Source organism: Maniola hyperantus, chromosome 12 (genome assembly GCF_902806685.2).
Source record: "Maniola hyperantus chromosome 12, iAphHyp1.2, whole genome shotgun sequence".
Classification (NCBI taxonomy): domain Eukaryota; kingdom Metazoa; phylum Arthropoda; class Insecta; order Lepidoptera; family Nymphalidae; genus Maniola; species Maniola hyperantus.
In genome coordinates this window covers 5,769,682-5,785,967 of record NC_048547.1, presented here as the reverse complement: position 1 = coordinate 5,785,967, position 16,286 = coordinate 5,769,682, and the positions used below count along the sequence as shown (strand labels likewise).

At 37.4% G+C, this 16,286-nt stretch overlaps 1 protein-coding gene and 3 long non-coding RNA genes across 7 annotated transcripts; 3 read left to right on the top strand and 1 right to left on the bottom strand.

Moving 5' to 3' along the window:
* Positions 1–905: 905 nt before the first annotated feature.
* Abi (tyrosine kinase Abl) lies at positions 906–11,476 on the top strand. Of its 3 annotated transcripts, none has more exons than XM_069502042.1 (9): positions 906–1,100; positions 1,424–1,863; positions 2,245–2,433; positions 2,581–2,705; positions 3,683–3,758; positions 4,035–4,102; positions 5,327–5,464; positions 9,495–9,600; positions 9,867–11,476. In XM_069502042.1, the coding sequence occupies exons 2-9, from the start codon at positions 1,431–1,433 to the stop codon at positions 10,028–10,030; spliced, it is 1,299 nt and encodes a 432-aa protein (XP_069358143.1). In that variant the 5' UTR covers positions 906–1,100; positions 1,424–1,430; the 3' UTR covers positions 10,031–11,476. The 3 variants fall into 3 exon arrangements, with proteins under 3 accessions (XP_069358143.1, XP_034830110.1, XP_069358142.1); XM_034974219.2 differs by having other exon boundaries at positions 907–1,081; positions 9,504–9,600; XM_069502041.1 differs by having other exon boundaries at positions 907–1,081.
* Positions 5,998–7,180, top strand: LOC138403058 (uncharacterized). Its single transcript, XR_011237348.1, has 3 exons — positions 5,998–6,165; positions 6,317–6,603; positions 6,735–7,180. It is a non-coding gene; the product is annotated as an uncharacterized lncRNA (long non-coding RNA).
* LOC138403056 (uncharacterized) lies at positions 7,458–8,947 on the bottom strand. 2 transcript variants are annotated; one of them, XR_011237346.1, is made up of 4 exons: positions 8,624–8,947; positions 8,290–8,515; positions 8,051–8,194; positions 7,458–7,737 (listed from the first exon to the last, which is right to left on the bottom strand). It is a non-coding gene; the product is annotated as an uncharacterized lncRNA (long non-coding RNA). The 2 variants fall into 2 exon arrangements; XR_011237345.1 differs by having other exon boundaries at positions 8,290–8,947.
* Positions 11,477–12,640: 1,164 nt separating the features above from the next.
* LOC138403057 (uncharacterized) lies at positions 12,641–16,164 on the top strand. The gene is made up of 2 exons (XR_011237347.1): positions 12,641–13,081; positions 13,850–16,164. It is a non-coding gene; the product is annotated as an uncharacterized lncRNA (long non-coding RNA).
* The last annotated feature ends 122 nt before the right edge of the window (positions 16,165–16,286 follow it).

Here is a 16,286-nt window from a genome sequence, read left to right as displayed (position 1 = left end):
CCGCGTATGAGATAGAGATAGCACGACGTAACGATGAATAACACGACAATTTATTACCATTGTTTAGTAGTCAATATTTGTATTAACCGATATACAATATTTGTATTAAACGTTTTTTATGTGAAAACAAGGAAATAACTCATGAGAAATACAATTACGCCACGAATTCTCAAAGTTTGTTTTGCAACTTCTTGTATGTATTCTTGAAAAAAACCAGTTACACGATAAAGGAAAAAAATAGGTTAGCTGCGTCTCTGTTTATCACATTAGTAACTTAATCTGTGCTCTCTTTTTAGTGCGAATGAGAAAGCAAACGTTCCTGCATCTACCTTTATTACTCTATCTACGGTGGGATTGTATTTTATTATCGGTGTGGACTCAAAAGGGCTAGAACCCAGAGCCGTAAAACCAGTTAAAAAAATTCAGTGTTTGGGACTGGGCAGTAGGTAGGTAGATAATGGGGCCGATTCTCTAGTACACAATCTCTAAACTAAACTAAATTAACAGGTCTAAATCTAGTGCTTTCCTTTTCCGCAAGCAACATTATGAAAGGGATAGCAATAGATTTAGACGTGATATTTTAGTTTAGTTTAGAGATTGTGTACAAAGGAATTAGCCACAATACCTATATGGGACTGGGAGTCAAAGAGCACAGAACATAGGTAGAGATAGAGTATACATAGAGGTAACCATAGAATCCTTCATCCAAGGCACAGAGTCCGTTGAATATAGTCAAAGAGTATATATATATGTTATTGGTCTGTGATAATCACCACCGACCAGAAATAACTTAGATACTATCTCTATGAGAAATAATCACTCTGGGAGCATAGAGTAGGATGTATAGGTAGTGGATGTATCACAGAGTACCTACATTGAATATACGGGTATATACGGGATGTATATTGGGATTTGGGAGCTAAATGTGTTCTGTGTTTGGGAGTGTTCAGTCAGTGTGGTATTGTTTGTAAAAAACTTTTATCTTTTATCAAAAAAATTGGTGATTTTTACGTTTGTTTATCGTATACAGTTGTCACTTTCTCGTTTTGTGTAATCAGTATAATTGGAAATTACGAAAAAGGTAATCAATTCATAGGCAGGTAATTATTAATTTTACACTATCAGAACTGCAATCTGCAATAATTCACAGCAGGATGTTATTATTTCACACTCCACTTTGCTTCTCTTTAAAATATTACCTCTGTACCTGTTAAGTACCTTCTTGAAATCCGATAATTTATTACATTAACCCTTGTGTAGTTGCTACATATCTAATCCTGTTTTAGAAATGTTGATTTGTTAAATTATTATTTACCAAGAAATATGTACTTAGTTGAGCTGGAGGTTGCTTGGCCATTCCTTGCGTCAAAAGTGCGTACAGAAATAGTTATTCACTTATTATGTAGGGATCTCTTATTTTCAGCCTCAAAATGGCAGAACTAGCTGCGTTACTCCAAACTGATATACCTGAAGGTCGAAACCACCTAACTGACAGTCACACAAATCTTGAGAGAGTGGCAGAGTACTGTGAAGCGAATTACTTCCAATCGGAAAACAAAAGGCTTGCTTTGGAAAGTACCAAAAACTATACCACACAGTCACTAGCCAGTGTGGCCTACCAAATTAACACACTTGCGTATAATTTCCTTCAGTTGTTAGAGTTGCAGACTATGCAGTTAGCAGAGATGGAAGGTCAGATGAACCATATCGCCCAGACAGTTTCAATTCATAAGGAGAAAGTGGCCAGAAGAGAGATTGGTGTGTTAACTGCAAACAAGGTCACAAATAGGCAGTATAAAATCATCGCACCAGCCAATCCTGAAAAGCCTATAAAATATGTTAGAAAGAGCATTGATTACTCAGGTATGTATTACTAAGTGAAATAATATAAGTATTCATGTGCAGTCAGTTTTCTTTGTATTGAGTTTTCTTGTGTATATAAAGTGGATTAGGCAACTGCCTAGAGTCCTGAAATCAGGGCGGCAGCATAGTGAAGGTGGTGGATAGGCATGTCAGCATGAGTTAATTGGCAGTGCGGGTGGCTCATGCAATTCTTCTGTGTGTAGTGGCATAATAATCAGCTTACAAACAAAAAAAATTTGTGAAAACTGTACATATTATAACAAAATTAAAAAGTGTTTTATTTAAAGAGTTACAATATAAGCCAATCAAACCTTGGCAATTTCTACTAAATCTGATTTTTAGACTTATCACATGTATACCTGATGTTTGAACTACTTGCAGCCCTGGATGACATCGGGCATGGTGCGCGTTGGAGCGGCGGCTCTACAGGCACACCGCGCGGCCGGCGCTCAGGCTCCGCGCCCGGCGCCGCGCCTCTTCCCGCGCCCACCACCAAGCCGCCCACGCCCCCCGCGGCCGTGCGCGCCGCCTCCGCCGCCAATACCGGCACTCTTGGCCGAGGGACTCTTGGTGAGTTGTAGCCGAGGATATCGGGCAAGGGCACATCGCGCGGCTCCGTTCGGTCTTCAAAGGAAGACCCCTTAATATGCAACTCTGTATTAATGTCGAAAGTCCTTGACTTTATCCTTTACAACTTCATACAATGATATATTGCAGGCAAGTCGTCGCGTGAATACCGCACGCCGCCCGCAGTGGCCCCGCCGCAGGTGCCGTCGCACTACGCGCCCAACTACCCGCGCCGCCCGCCCGGCTACTCCACGCTACCGGTCACTCAGCCACAGGTAAACTACTAGTTAAACTTTCAAAATTTTCAAAAAGTAGAAACTCAAGACTTGGACGGATACAAACTGCAATAGCAGCGATATGCGATAGTATAAGTAGGTATAGCGCATCATAACTGAGTAAGCTCCTGCGGTGATGGAGGGGTGCGGGAGGTGACAGGTGTCACAAATTGACGAATCACTGAGCTCTCGCGTCACATCATCGCACTCCCGCACCGCTCCACTACCACAGGGACCTACTCAGTTATGCATTATCCCTGTAAGGTATGGAACGAAGTTCAGTGGTTGTGACATTAGGAACTGTATTTAGAAGTTCAGGCTTCATATTGGAGAGTGTGAAGTAGGTGTGCAGCTGTTGTCGCCGTTGCGCTACATAGGATCAATGATCATAAAACCAATCCCATATTCGAAACAGCTCATTAGAGCTGCAAGATCATTCTCTTGCTCAACGCTAACGTCATTTGCACGTAACTATTGTTAAGTGACATGTTAAATAAAATATCTATATAATATTATAGTTTCAATAGTAATTAAAATAGTTTGAGATTTGCAAAATACAGAATGACGTAATTAGAAGGCTATCGAAAACTTAGCGCTATTTCTATATTGCCTAAACACAATCCAGTATCAATAACCATTTGCCTGATACTAAGTAGTTTTAGTGATTTAGTATTATTTTAAACCTGCAATGTATAGCGTGCCAAAGTTGGGTCAATGCCCCGCCTACGACGTGACATTGACCCCGCGCACCTATCTGCTCAACGTTCGTTGACCTATAGCGTCAGTCAGGTGTTTTCATTGCGAACTTTACAAAAAAATACAGGTTTTTTATTTTACTTTTCGCGTTTTTATCATCAGTATTATTACCTCTCTTCGTTTTTGCTAGCATTCTAATAGCACCTGTATATAGGGCAGATATGAAATCGGAAAAAAAAATTTCACGTCAAATGTGTGTATAATGAAACGAAACATTTCAGGTTGGAATGGTACACCCAAATCAGCATCAGTCACCATCCAATTATTCACAACAAGACTTACATTCCAGTATGCCACGTGAGTTATTATTTTTTTTACAAAATAAGACTTCATAATTTTCAAAATAATATTGTTTAATTTTTATACTATACTATACTAGCGGATACTCAGCGTGTGGGTATACGCTAGAAAAATATATCTCTGAAATCATCTCCGCATTATTGCCTTTCTAATGAAACCGTTTTGGAGCACATCGGTTGGATGGTTTCAAAATCTATAACGGACATAGAAAGAAACATTTTTTGTGTTTTATATATTAAGATTGTATAATTTTATTGTGCAAAATGGTTTCAGCTCCACCATCTCCATTGATTGGATCAGATGGAGAACATAGTCAGCACTCTATGAGTCTGCCAGGGCATGTAAGTAATAAGTGCATATTATAAATACTTACATAGGTAGATATAAAAATAAGAGTTTAATGTTCAAATCAAAGGTAAGAAAACTCACCTTGAGTATAGTATGCGACAGAAAGTAATATATAACAGCCTTTAGAATGACATTTCGTCTTTGTAGACCTTTGTCTCTGTCACTCATATCTATACGATGTTTTGTCGGTCTCAATGACAGACAATACTCTACAAATCTACTATCTCTTTCTAAAGGTCGATGTACATTACTTCCGACCACTTACTGTACCACTTCTTTCCTTGGGACAGTGCATGTACTTGAATTCCCTGTTCACTTTGACCATCTCCAATACATGTGATTGAAAGGAGTACTAGTTCCAATAGCTTAAATTGTACATCTAATAACTAAATCGTTAAAAATCAAGATCATCATAATCAACCTATTACTGGCACACTACTGAGCCAAGTCTCCTCTCAGAGTCAGAAGGGTTTAGGCCATAGTTTACCACCCTGGCCCAAAGCGGACTGGCAGACTCCACACCCCTTTGAGAACATGGAGAACTTTTTAGGGTAACTATTAGGGTTCCGTACCCGAAGAGTGCCAACGGGACCCCATTACTAAGCCTCCGCTGTCCTTGCGTCCATCTGTCCGTCTGTCTGTTGGCGGGATGTATCTCATGAACCGTAAAAGGTAGAGTTGAAAAGAAATTGCCCATTTTCTTAGGAGCTTTGGCCCCCCCCCCTCCCCCCCCCCCCTAATATAATTGTTATGTCACCATGGTTTTAATTTTATTTTGTAGACAAATAATTAACTCTTTATATTCTGCAAACGATTTCTATTTATTCACCCTGGTTATAAAGAAATCTTATTTTTTATATTCCTGATATTGAGGTTATATTTAATTAATACTTGTTCAAAATAAATGCATGTTTACGATTCTAACTGTAATTGTGGATATTTTCAATAATAGAGTGAAAAAAGTCGTTATAAAACATAATCGTAAAAAAATAACACATTAAAAAAAATTAATTTAAGTTTTGACACGACGCCACAAAAGAGGGGGCCGTTCACGGGCGATCTCCTTTTCAGTGTGTATTTCTATTGCCGCTATGACAGCAAATAATAATATCAAAATGGCTGCCATGTAGGTAAAGTATATAATCTTGTACGTTGGTACAGACCCTTTGTATGCGAGTACGGCTCTCACTTGACCGGTTTTATTTTGTTTACGTTAGCGCGCGTCGTCGTCGTCGGCGGGCGGGTCCGGCGGCTCGGGCGGCGGCTCGGCGCGCGGCGGCTCTGTGTCGCCGCCGCTGCCGCCGCCGCCGCTCGACGACGAGCTCGCCGAGTCCTTCGGCCGCCACCACATGCAGGTACTCTAAGGGCGAGATCTATAGATCGCACTATGACTTTGTTTGGACTTAAAACAGAGTTAAAACGAGACAGAGGTATTTTTCTAACATAAATCTGTCTCGTTTTAACTCAATCTTAAGTCTGAGCAAAGTCAAAGTGCGCTCTATAGATCATAAATCCTTTATTTTGCTAGAATACATGTAACAATCGTAGTAATTTTTTTAAGGTAAGTAAGTATCAATTTAATCGGCCATTTCTGGCATGCAAAATTGCATGCACATCTTAGCCTAAGGGCCGGTTGTTTCAACCAATTTTGACGGACACGTAACATTTAAATATGGCGCTAACGAACGTTAATCAAAAAAAGCGTTGCTTCACCATTTGCTTGCGCTAACGATCGTTAAAAAGTTACGTTTACGTTAACCAGTGCTGGAGCCATTGGTGATCGTCAAATCAGTTCGTAACTTCGTACTGTACTTCATACAAGCGGCTTATTTTCTATTAATTTATAAACTATGGAATCTTTATTCAATACTTTCAATTGTAGTTTTTTCGAAAATGAAAGAGAAGTACTAAGAAAGAAAAAAGTTTTTAAAAAGCGAATTTTCAATTATGAATTATTCGAAGAAGATGAATTTATAGATAGATTCCGAGTTTCGAAGGAAGTTGCAATATTCATAACGAATTTAATAGAAAGTGAAATAAAAAGAGATACGGATAAGTAAGTTAATTTTTGTAAACTTATACCTAACCTATTCTGTTGTATTGTATAGGTACTTACCTACCAGCTTGTAATTTCTTTATTCCTTTCAAATCACGATATAACCTACCTACCTAAGGTACCTATCTACTACATTTTAACATTGTTTCAGAAATCGCGCAGTAAAACCAATAGATCAGGTCCTTGTTACCCTCCAATATTATGCCTCAGGATCCTTTATGAGATGTGTTGGTGATATGGCTGGGCTTCATAAAACGACAGTGTGTAGAATAATACATAGAGTAACACTTGCTATTGCAAAATTACGCCCCCAGTACATATATATGCCAAGGACTGAACAAGAAATGCAAAACGTTGTTACAAAGTTTTATAACATAGCCAGCTTTCCGAAAGTAATAGGTGCCATTGATTGCACCCACATAAATATTTTATCTCCAGGTTAGTAACATGGTACTCATACCTGCCTTTCATGTTCTCTACATTTTCATTAGGTACTTATACTATTTTAAAAATTCATAACTTTCCATTGACTTTAATTACCTACCTAATATAAAATTTATTCAATTTAGGTGGTGATAATGCTGAAGACTTTAGAAACAGGAAGGGCGTATTCTCCTTTAATGTTCAAGTCATTGGAGATGCGGAGTTATGTATAAGGAATATAGTTGCAAGATGGCCAGGATCCGCACATGATAGCCATATATTCAATAGTTCCAATATTAAATATAGAATTGAGTCCGGGGAGTTCAATGGGCTGTGACTTCTCGGAGATTCGGGTTATGCTTTAAAACCATACCTGCTATGAATTATATAATTATATTTTGCAGGTTTATAACTTTACCTATGGATGTGAAATATGGTGATGGACTAATATCATGGACCTATACTAACATTCAGTATTTTTAGTATATAGGTTTCTTACTAATTGCATTCTTTTGGTGGACAAATAACCAATTTGACAAAAATAATAAGCATTTATTAACTGAATTACACTTAAGTACTTACAATATTCATTTTAACTACTGAAATATTAAAAAAAAACATTTTTAAATTAAAACTAAAGTAAACACAATAATTTTTACTTAATTAAATACTTAATTAAACACACAAATTGTTTTATTTTATCATTTTACTTTCTTTTCTTATAGAATCACTTCACTGTCATGACCCCGGAATCAAAACTAGGGTACTTTCCATAAACCTACTGTCATGACCCCGGAATCAAAACTAGGGTACTTTCCATAAACCTAGTATCATGAATTTTGGCAGAATAGCAATGTCTTACAGCACAAGTACCTAAAGGGAAAATCTAGTGCTATCCTTTTCAGCATGGATAGCAATATACTAGCTGATACCCGCGACTTCGACCGCGTGGGTTTAGATTTTTTAAAATCCTTCACCTTTCTACTGACGTATTGCAAGGCATCGCCAAGGTCTGCACCTGTACCTACGTAGTCGAAATTCCACGGATACGTATGAAGCGATTTTCCTCTTCCTTTCCTTTCCCTTCCTTTTTATTTCCTTATTTAATATTGAAACTTCAGGTATATCTTCAGTTTTTTGGACACCAATCTGTAAATAGTAAATAGAAACAAATTATATTTTAGTATCCTTTATACACCAGTATCTATAATTTTTATAAGAATTAATTTTTGCCTGCATCATCTTTCACTGCTTTTAGGTTTCTAATATCTCTAGTTTTGCCCAGATAAAAGTACTTATCTTATTTTCTGTGATGTAAGTTATCTCTAAAGTGAAAATAGTCAAAATCAATCTTGCAAATGAGCAGTGAAAAGAGAAATAAACACATACAACATCAGGTATTTATAGTGTTAGTAAGGATTATAAGTTTTTATAAAAGAGCAGTGAAATAGAATTTCCTTACTTGAGAATCATCATCAATTGTGCTAGCCAGCCCATCCATTGATACTGGCATAACTGACCTTAGCCAGTCTGTGTCTGCATCAGCAGGAGGTGGAGGCGGACCACCCCCTGTTTTAAACCTCTCTTGCCTCTGTTTGCTTGCATCCTAAAAATCAATACATAAAGTAAATATGCTATAAAGTACCTACAATATAAAATGTCTGATCTTGTCTTGTTTACAACAGGTTTAAGACAACATACTTTACGAGCATTCCGCTTCATATTATCAAATTTAGCTTGGAGCTGTTTAAGGGTTCGTGGGTTCTCTGACAGGGCATTAAACTCCGCATGTATGGCGTTCCATGCCTTCTTTTTTTGCACATTGTTACAATTATCTGTTTTTTTGTTGAACAATACAGCTTGGTATTTATCTATCAAGTTCTTGAACCGCGCCTTCTCTTCTTTTGAAAAGTTTAATGAACGTTCTCTGAAAGTAATTGAGTCACGTAAATTCATGTCACTTTCAACTATCTCTCAATGAAATATACTTTGTACATATACAATTGATGCAATATTATACCAAATAATAACTTACTTTGGTGAAAAAGTCTCAATTTTTTCGAAAAACACAAAAATTAATAAATACCGCGAATTAAATAACCCTTATCAAAGTTGTCAAACTTGACAGAATGCTCGAATGACATTGTTTTCATCAATGTTGCTACTACTAAAAATATTCCCCATAAGACATTAGGCCAAACTAGGCTTTCGCTTACAGGCAACCCGAATAACAATGACGAACTGTTTTTTTTACAATGAAGCAACGCTCCAAAATTAACAGATGTTAAAGTTCGTCTGTAACTGTTAAATTTTAACGAACGTATCTTACGAAGACCAATGGTTTGAAACAACCGGCCCTAAGTCGCAAACTAACCACAACTCAGTGATCCTATACTTATTATAAACTGTAACATCCATACTAATATTATAAATGCGAAAGTGTGTCTGTCTGCTAGCTTTTCACAGCCTAACAGTTCAACCGATTTCGATGAAATTTGGTACATAGTTAGCTTACATCCCAGGGAAGGACAAAGGCTACTTTTGATCCCGGAAAATCAAAGAGTTTCCACGGGATTTTAAAAAGTCTAAATTCGGACGACGGATCGACGGAGTCGCGGGCATGATGCCCGCCACCATATTATTATTAAAATGCACCCTTCTTGGCACTAAACACCCCTACTTGAACTGCACGCTGACTCGTCGAGTCTGTTGACAGTTCCGATGCAGTTGTGTCAATTGCAGTAAAACTGTATCCCAACTGCAGTCCACTGCAGTTAACTTGCAGTCCAAATGCAGGCCATCTATTTAATCCTAGGTTGATCCAACCTAACAGAGTCATATTGTGTTAGATTTTGTATGGGATTGTAATTGAATGATGGAAGCAGACAAGTTAAACAAGGGGCCAGTTGTTCCAGGGCAAGCTGGGCGCGCAGTACAGCGGCGCTGTGCCCGCCATCGTGCCCGACGAGGAGGACCTGCCCGGCTGGGTGCCCAAGAACTACATCGAGAAAGGTAAACTCTAATCTTTACATGAATATATACAAGGAGCAATCAGAACGCAAGCTAGAATGAAGACAGGTGATAGTACTCTGTCACTCATACCTTTTTGACGTTTTGCCGGTCTCAACGACAGAGACAGTGCTCTATAAAACGGCTACCTCTTTCTGAAGGTTGATGTACATTACTTTCTGCAGCGTACTGTACGTAAGCTACTTACAGGCATTAAAGGCTTATTCTTTTGTCGCCATAGATAACTGACTAATGTGTTATTGTTTCAGTCGTGGCGATATACGACTACTACGCGGACAAGGAGGACGAGCTCTCGTTCCAAGAGAGTGCCGTCATCTACGTGCTGAAGAAGAACGACGACGGCTGGTGGGAGGGCGTCATGGACGGCGTCACCGGCCTGTTCCCCGGGAACTATGTCGAGCCGTGCGTCTAAACTCTACCGGCATGTTCCTCGGGAACTATGTCAAGTCGTGTGTCTAGACACAACCGGCTCCGGAAACTATGTATATCGTACCGTTCGTCTTATACTGCCAGCCCATTCCCCGGAACTACCGGCCTAGTCCCTGGGAATTGCCGAGCCTTGTCTAGATTAGACACAATCGGCCTTGGAAACCTACATCGAGCCATGCGTCTTACACTATCGGCCTGTTCCCGCGAACTATGTTGAGCCGTGTGTCTAGAAAAAACCAGCTATGGGAACCATCGGCCTGTTTCCGGGAACTATGTTGAGCCGTGTGTCTAGACGCAACCGGCTATGGGAACTATCGGTCTGTTCCCGGGAACTATGTCAAGCCGTACGTCTAAGCACTATACCAGCCCGTTGCCTGGTAATATCGGTACGTCAACCCGGAATCATGTCGAGCCATGTGTCTAAAAACTACTATCATGACCAGTGGCACACACAAAGATATTATCACCAGCTTATCATTGTATTTATTATGGATACCTACCACAATAATAATATAAAATTATTGTGCCACCTACACGCTCAGTTTTACATGCATAAACTTCTCCATTTAACTGGTTAGCTTTATGCATAAATAGTCAAAAGCCGATACTCCATCGCTCCAGGTTTGTTTTAATCAATATGAAAAAATGTGAAATTTCTAATTTCGATCATGGTAATACGGTTATTGCATAACATAAAACGACGCACGTTTTGTTATTAGTTATACAGCGAAAGTTAGTGATATTTTTTTAAAATTCAAAATGATAAAATATTCGCACCTAAGCATGCATTTTATATTAATTATTATTAAATATAGATAAGTTTATATTATAGTTCTCAGGTTGACACCTAATTAAGACCTATTATACTATTTGTATTTATAGAATAGTATAGAGTATTGACTAGAGAATGGGCCTAGCACGGTGTTTTTAGTTCTCGTTGATACATTGGAAAGTGTAACATTTACATTCAATATTTCACTCAAATCGTTACAGCCGTTTCGACCATTCCTATAATACATAGAGAATATGATTATATAATACTATAGTATAAAGCCTGGCCCTGACCAGAAAAATAAAATACCTCACAACTCCCTAGAGCAAGCTTTTTATATTTCTGGTGAGGCTATAATTATTATTACTTGTTTAGTATAGGATAAGTTAGTGCATATCTGTAATTTTCGCTGGACTCTTGTACGAGTAGGTACCTAAAATACAAACCAAAAAAGTCTAACTTTTGATAATAATTAGTTAAATCTAGAGTATTTTCTATATGATATTCATAGATAAGTAACGTTTTCGTTTTATTTAAAAATGTTTACTCCGATGAGCCAAGAATCATGTTATATGTAATTAAAATATTTACATAAAGTATCTGTGTCTGTATTTTTGGTAATGTACAGTCAGGTAAAAATAAATATAACAATAGTAATTTGACGACATTTTATTGCCATTACTTATTCTTATTAGGGATCACTCAAAACAGTCAATCTTAAGGATCAACACCTGCGAGCGAGCAGCTGATGAGTCGCTCAGCTCACATGTGTGGATCCTTCTTTACATTCTTTCACGTATTATAAGATTTATAAGTAAACACTTGCATCATACCTACTTAAGATAAAATGTTTAAGTGTAAAATCACATAATAGTAATCAATCGAAATCTATACTAATATTATATAGGTAAGTTGATTTGTAGGACCACCAAGTAATTTCAAGCAAGATCCTATGTGTAAAATGTATCAAAAATCAAGATACTGGAATTTCTTTTCATTGACATAGAATACTACGACTTAGAAAAGTGAAGAATTGCTTAATCATAAACGAAACATTTACTTACTGTGTAAATAACAATTGACAACGCCCAAAGGAATTCAGACATTCATTATTACAACAAAAAAGACGTGAAAATTGAATAAAAGAATCTTAGGTATTATTTTTACTTTGCCTAGTAATATTGAAATTAATGTAATATTTAGCGAATGTCCGCTGACTCTGAACTACTGAACAAATGGTATTTATATATATAATATAAATAAAGGAAAAGCTGACTGACAACTGATTGATCTCTCAAGAGTCAACACACAGCTTAAACTACTGGACGGATCGGGCTGAAATTTGGCATGCATATAGCTATTATAACATAGACATCCGCTAAGGATTTTTAAAAAATTTAACCCCTGGGTGGGTAAAATTGAAATTTGTGTAGTCCACGCGGAGGACGAGGCTAGTTAATAATAATTCTTTTACTATTAAGGCCGGACCGCATTACAGCAGCGCTGCGCGGCGCGTCGCTATATTCTCTATGCTGCGACAGTCTAGTGCGACATGTACCATACTAAATGATTGATATAGTATCTTGACGCTTTGTGCAACGCCGCTCTAATGCGAGCAGATCAACTAGTCGGTAATGTTTGTTGCGATTGTGTATATGAAATGACCGAAAACTGCCTAAAGTAAAGGAAAAATACTATGAACGCTGTACCGCGAATATGGCAACCGCCCCGCTTTCGCATTACCGCGAATTCGCCAGTGCCTAAGTGGTCATTTCACATTCGCGTTATTGTATGCCGAATGATCATTGAACTTTAGTATAGTACGAAGGCAACTGAGAAGTGTAATTGCAAAACCCGCTAAAACGATTTTATATAGAAATCGACTTTTTGATTTCTCCTGATAGGTTTCTCAAATCTCTATTAGGTGAATAACTCATTTCCGAGCAAATCCCACTATAACAGCACTAAATTATAACTTTAACTTCATGCTTGGTAACAAAATCCGCTATAATGACATGGGTGAATTTCAAACTCCTCTAAAACAGAATCGACCAATCACAGAGCTTGGTACGCACCACGTGACCTGACAAACAGTATGGCGATTTGTGTTGAGTAGTGAAAAAGTGTAATCGAGTTTTATTGAATTTAAAAACATAAAATGGATGAAATGATGCAGTTAGTGACAAAATGTGACCCTAAACACTCACGGAAACGTCCTATCAATAAAGCTTTGTGGAAACGTGAAGTGGCTCGTGATAAACGGTGAGTAAAAAGTTGACCTGATTCTATATTATTTTGTTCAAAAAATGGTGTTATGCAAAGCGCTGCAAGAAACAATAAAGTGGCCGGGAGTTACACGCTGAACAGATTTGATATTTGCTGTATATTATAGATAGCTCGATTTTTGAATAACAGCTTATTTAATCATAATCACTAAACTTTCGCCTTCAATAGGTACCTAATTAATATGAAGGTGAAAGCTTGTATGTATGTGTGTGTATGATTGTTACTTCTTCACAACTCTGAACTCATTTAGCTGAAATTTGGAATGAAGATAGGCTATAAACTAGATTAACACACAGGTTATCTTTTATCCCATAAAAATCCAAGGTCCCTGCGGGATTTTTACAAAACCAAAATTCACGCGGGTGAAGCCGCGAGCAGAAGCTAGTTGTTTCTATATTTTTCTGAATGAATAATGAGCTTGTTAATCGTTTTGCTTATGTACCTAGTTACCTACCTATAATGTGTACCTACTTATAAAATCTAAATCGTCCGTCCGTCCGTCTGTCTGTCTGTCTGTCAGCGGGCTGTATCTCGTGAACCATCATAGGTAGAGAGTTTAAAATTTTACAGAGTGTATATTTCTATTGCCTCTATAATAACAAATAATAAAAGTTTAAAAATGGCCGCCATGAAAATAAAAAAAATTAAAAAGTGATATTTCTTGTACGATAGTACGGAACCCTTCGTGTTTGAGTCCAACTCTTTTGTTTTGAGAATTAATTAGAGATTATATGTTTTTTCTAGGTACAAGCCCACTGGATTACCTCAATTTCCAAAGTGCAATCATGATCAAAAGGCATTTCGTTGCAGTCAACTAACTTGTCAAGATATCCGAAAGTTTCACAAAAATTTTTATCGATGCTCAAACAAATTATCGCAAGATAACTTTTTGTTAAAATATTGCTCTGTAACTAAAGCTAAAGCTGGCAAAGCTAACAGTAAAAGGAAAAAAGCAATAAAATACACTATTCTCGGAAAGGATGGAAAAAATATTCCTGTGTGTCAAAAAACATTTACAGCAGCACTTTTAATTAAAAAAGACCGTATTCAAGGTGTCCTGAATCGATTCTATGAGAGTGGTGGTTCGATGCCAACAGAAAATAGAGGTGGTGACCGAAATAGTGTAAAGTTTGAAGCAAAAAAATATTCGGTACAGTGGTTTATAGAATCATTTAAAGGACAGGAAAGCCACTATTGCCGATCGAAAAATATTCACAGACTGTATCTTTCTCCGGAGTTAAACATTCGAAAAATGTGGCGCCTTTACAACCAGGCTCGTGAACCAGCGCTCCATGTTAAGCAAAGTTTTTTCAGAAAGATATTTAACACGCAGTACAATATTGGTTTTGGGTCCCCTAGAACAGATGTGTGCTCGACTTGTATCGCAATAGATGAACGTTTAAAATCGGAACCCGAAACATCTAAAAGAAACGAGTTAATGATTGAGAAAAGGATTCACCGTCTAAAATTTAAAGCATTTTACAAAATTCTCCAAAATGACAGTGAGCACATTCAAACTATTACATTCGACTGTCAAAAAAATCAGGCCTTGCCGAAATTACCTGACCAGTCAGCATATTATAGCCGGCAATTCAGCTTTTATCATTTTGCCATAGTTTTGGGGAATTCGAAAGCAAAACTAACTAAACAAAATGTACACTCGTACTATTGGGATGAAACAACGCATGCCAAGGGAAGTAACGAAATTATAAGCGCAGTCTACCATTTCTTACAGAAACTGAGTTTTGATGAACGAATAACAATTTTGAGAATTATATCTGATGGGTGTTCTGGTCAGAATAAAAACACAGGTATGGTTGCTATGCTCGGAAAGTGGCTTTACACGGAGGCTCCAAGACATGTTAAAAAAGTGGAATTAGTATTCCCTGTCGTTGGCCACTCGTTTATTCCTCCTGACCGGGTATTTGCAAAAATAGAAAAAACCCTTAAGGGTAAGGAGGTGATAGTTTCGCCTTTAGAATACGTTTCAGTATTGGAGGAAAACGCAACATGCACAGGTCTTGCAGATATTGCAGTGTACGACTGGAAAAAGGGATATGAGTCAGTTATAAAACCCACAAGCAGCTGGCATTTTCCTTTCATGAAAAGCAAGCGCTTTTTTTTGACCCGGACAAAAACAAACAATATTTTAGTACAGGGAGAAGTAAATTATAACAGTGAACTAAACGAAAAAAAAATAATTACAAAGAAAAATAAAAAAATTATAAATATACAACCTGTACTGATTCAACCCCACAAAATCGTGCCCAAGCAATCGAAGCTACAAGATGTCGTCAAACTCTTGTCGACCCACTTTGGCAACAACTGGCAAGAAGTAGAAAGCTTAGAATTTTATAAAAAAATCCAAGAAAGAGCGCAGACTCAGCTGTTTCTAGACAATCGGATCGAGGACAATGATGATTCCGTAGACGCGTGTGACTTGTGTGAGGGCGGATTTGAAGAGATAAGTTCGTATGTGTAGAAACTTTTACAAGTGCTTTTGAATCGTCATAATAATTTACCACTGGTTCAAAATGCCGTTTCTACCGAGGAGAACCAGCAAGAAACTTGGCAGTTGCTCTTTTCAAATGTTTAGTTTACACTAATATTATGCCATACTGTTTAAATAATTGCAGCCCCGTGCATTGCTGGAGCGAGTCAAATCCATGCTTTTTTATTTATCACTAGAGGATGCCCGCGATTTCGTACGCATGGATTAAGGTTTTTTAATTCCCGCGGGAACTCTGTAATTCTCAGGATAAAAAGCCTGTCTGTATTCCCAAACTATAATCTATCTCTGTGCCAAATTTCAGCCAAAACGGTTCATGCGTTGTTGCGTTAAAGAGTAACAAACATCCATCCATCCATACAGCCTCACAAACTTTCACATTTATAATATAAAAATAGGATTTACATAAATTTTCGTTTGTATAATATGCTTAACGGTGTACTCTGTTTAATTTCATACATTTTGAAAATGTATGCATTATAACACGTGTTTTGAATTTATAGAATTTTTGTTTTTTTTTTTCTATGTAATAAACTCCTCAACAATAATATTGATGTGTTTTATTATTTTCCTGTTGGCTAATTATAATTTTCAAGTTTTCATACTAAAATTTATTGCATAACACTATCCAAACGTTATAGTAGCTCTCAATAATGTTCCTTGCAAAACCCC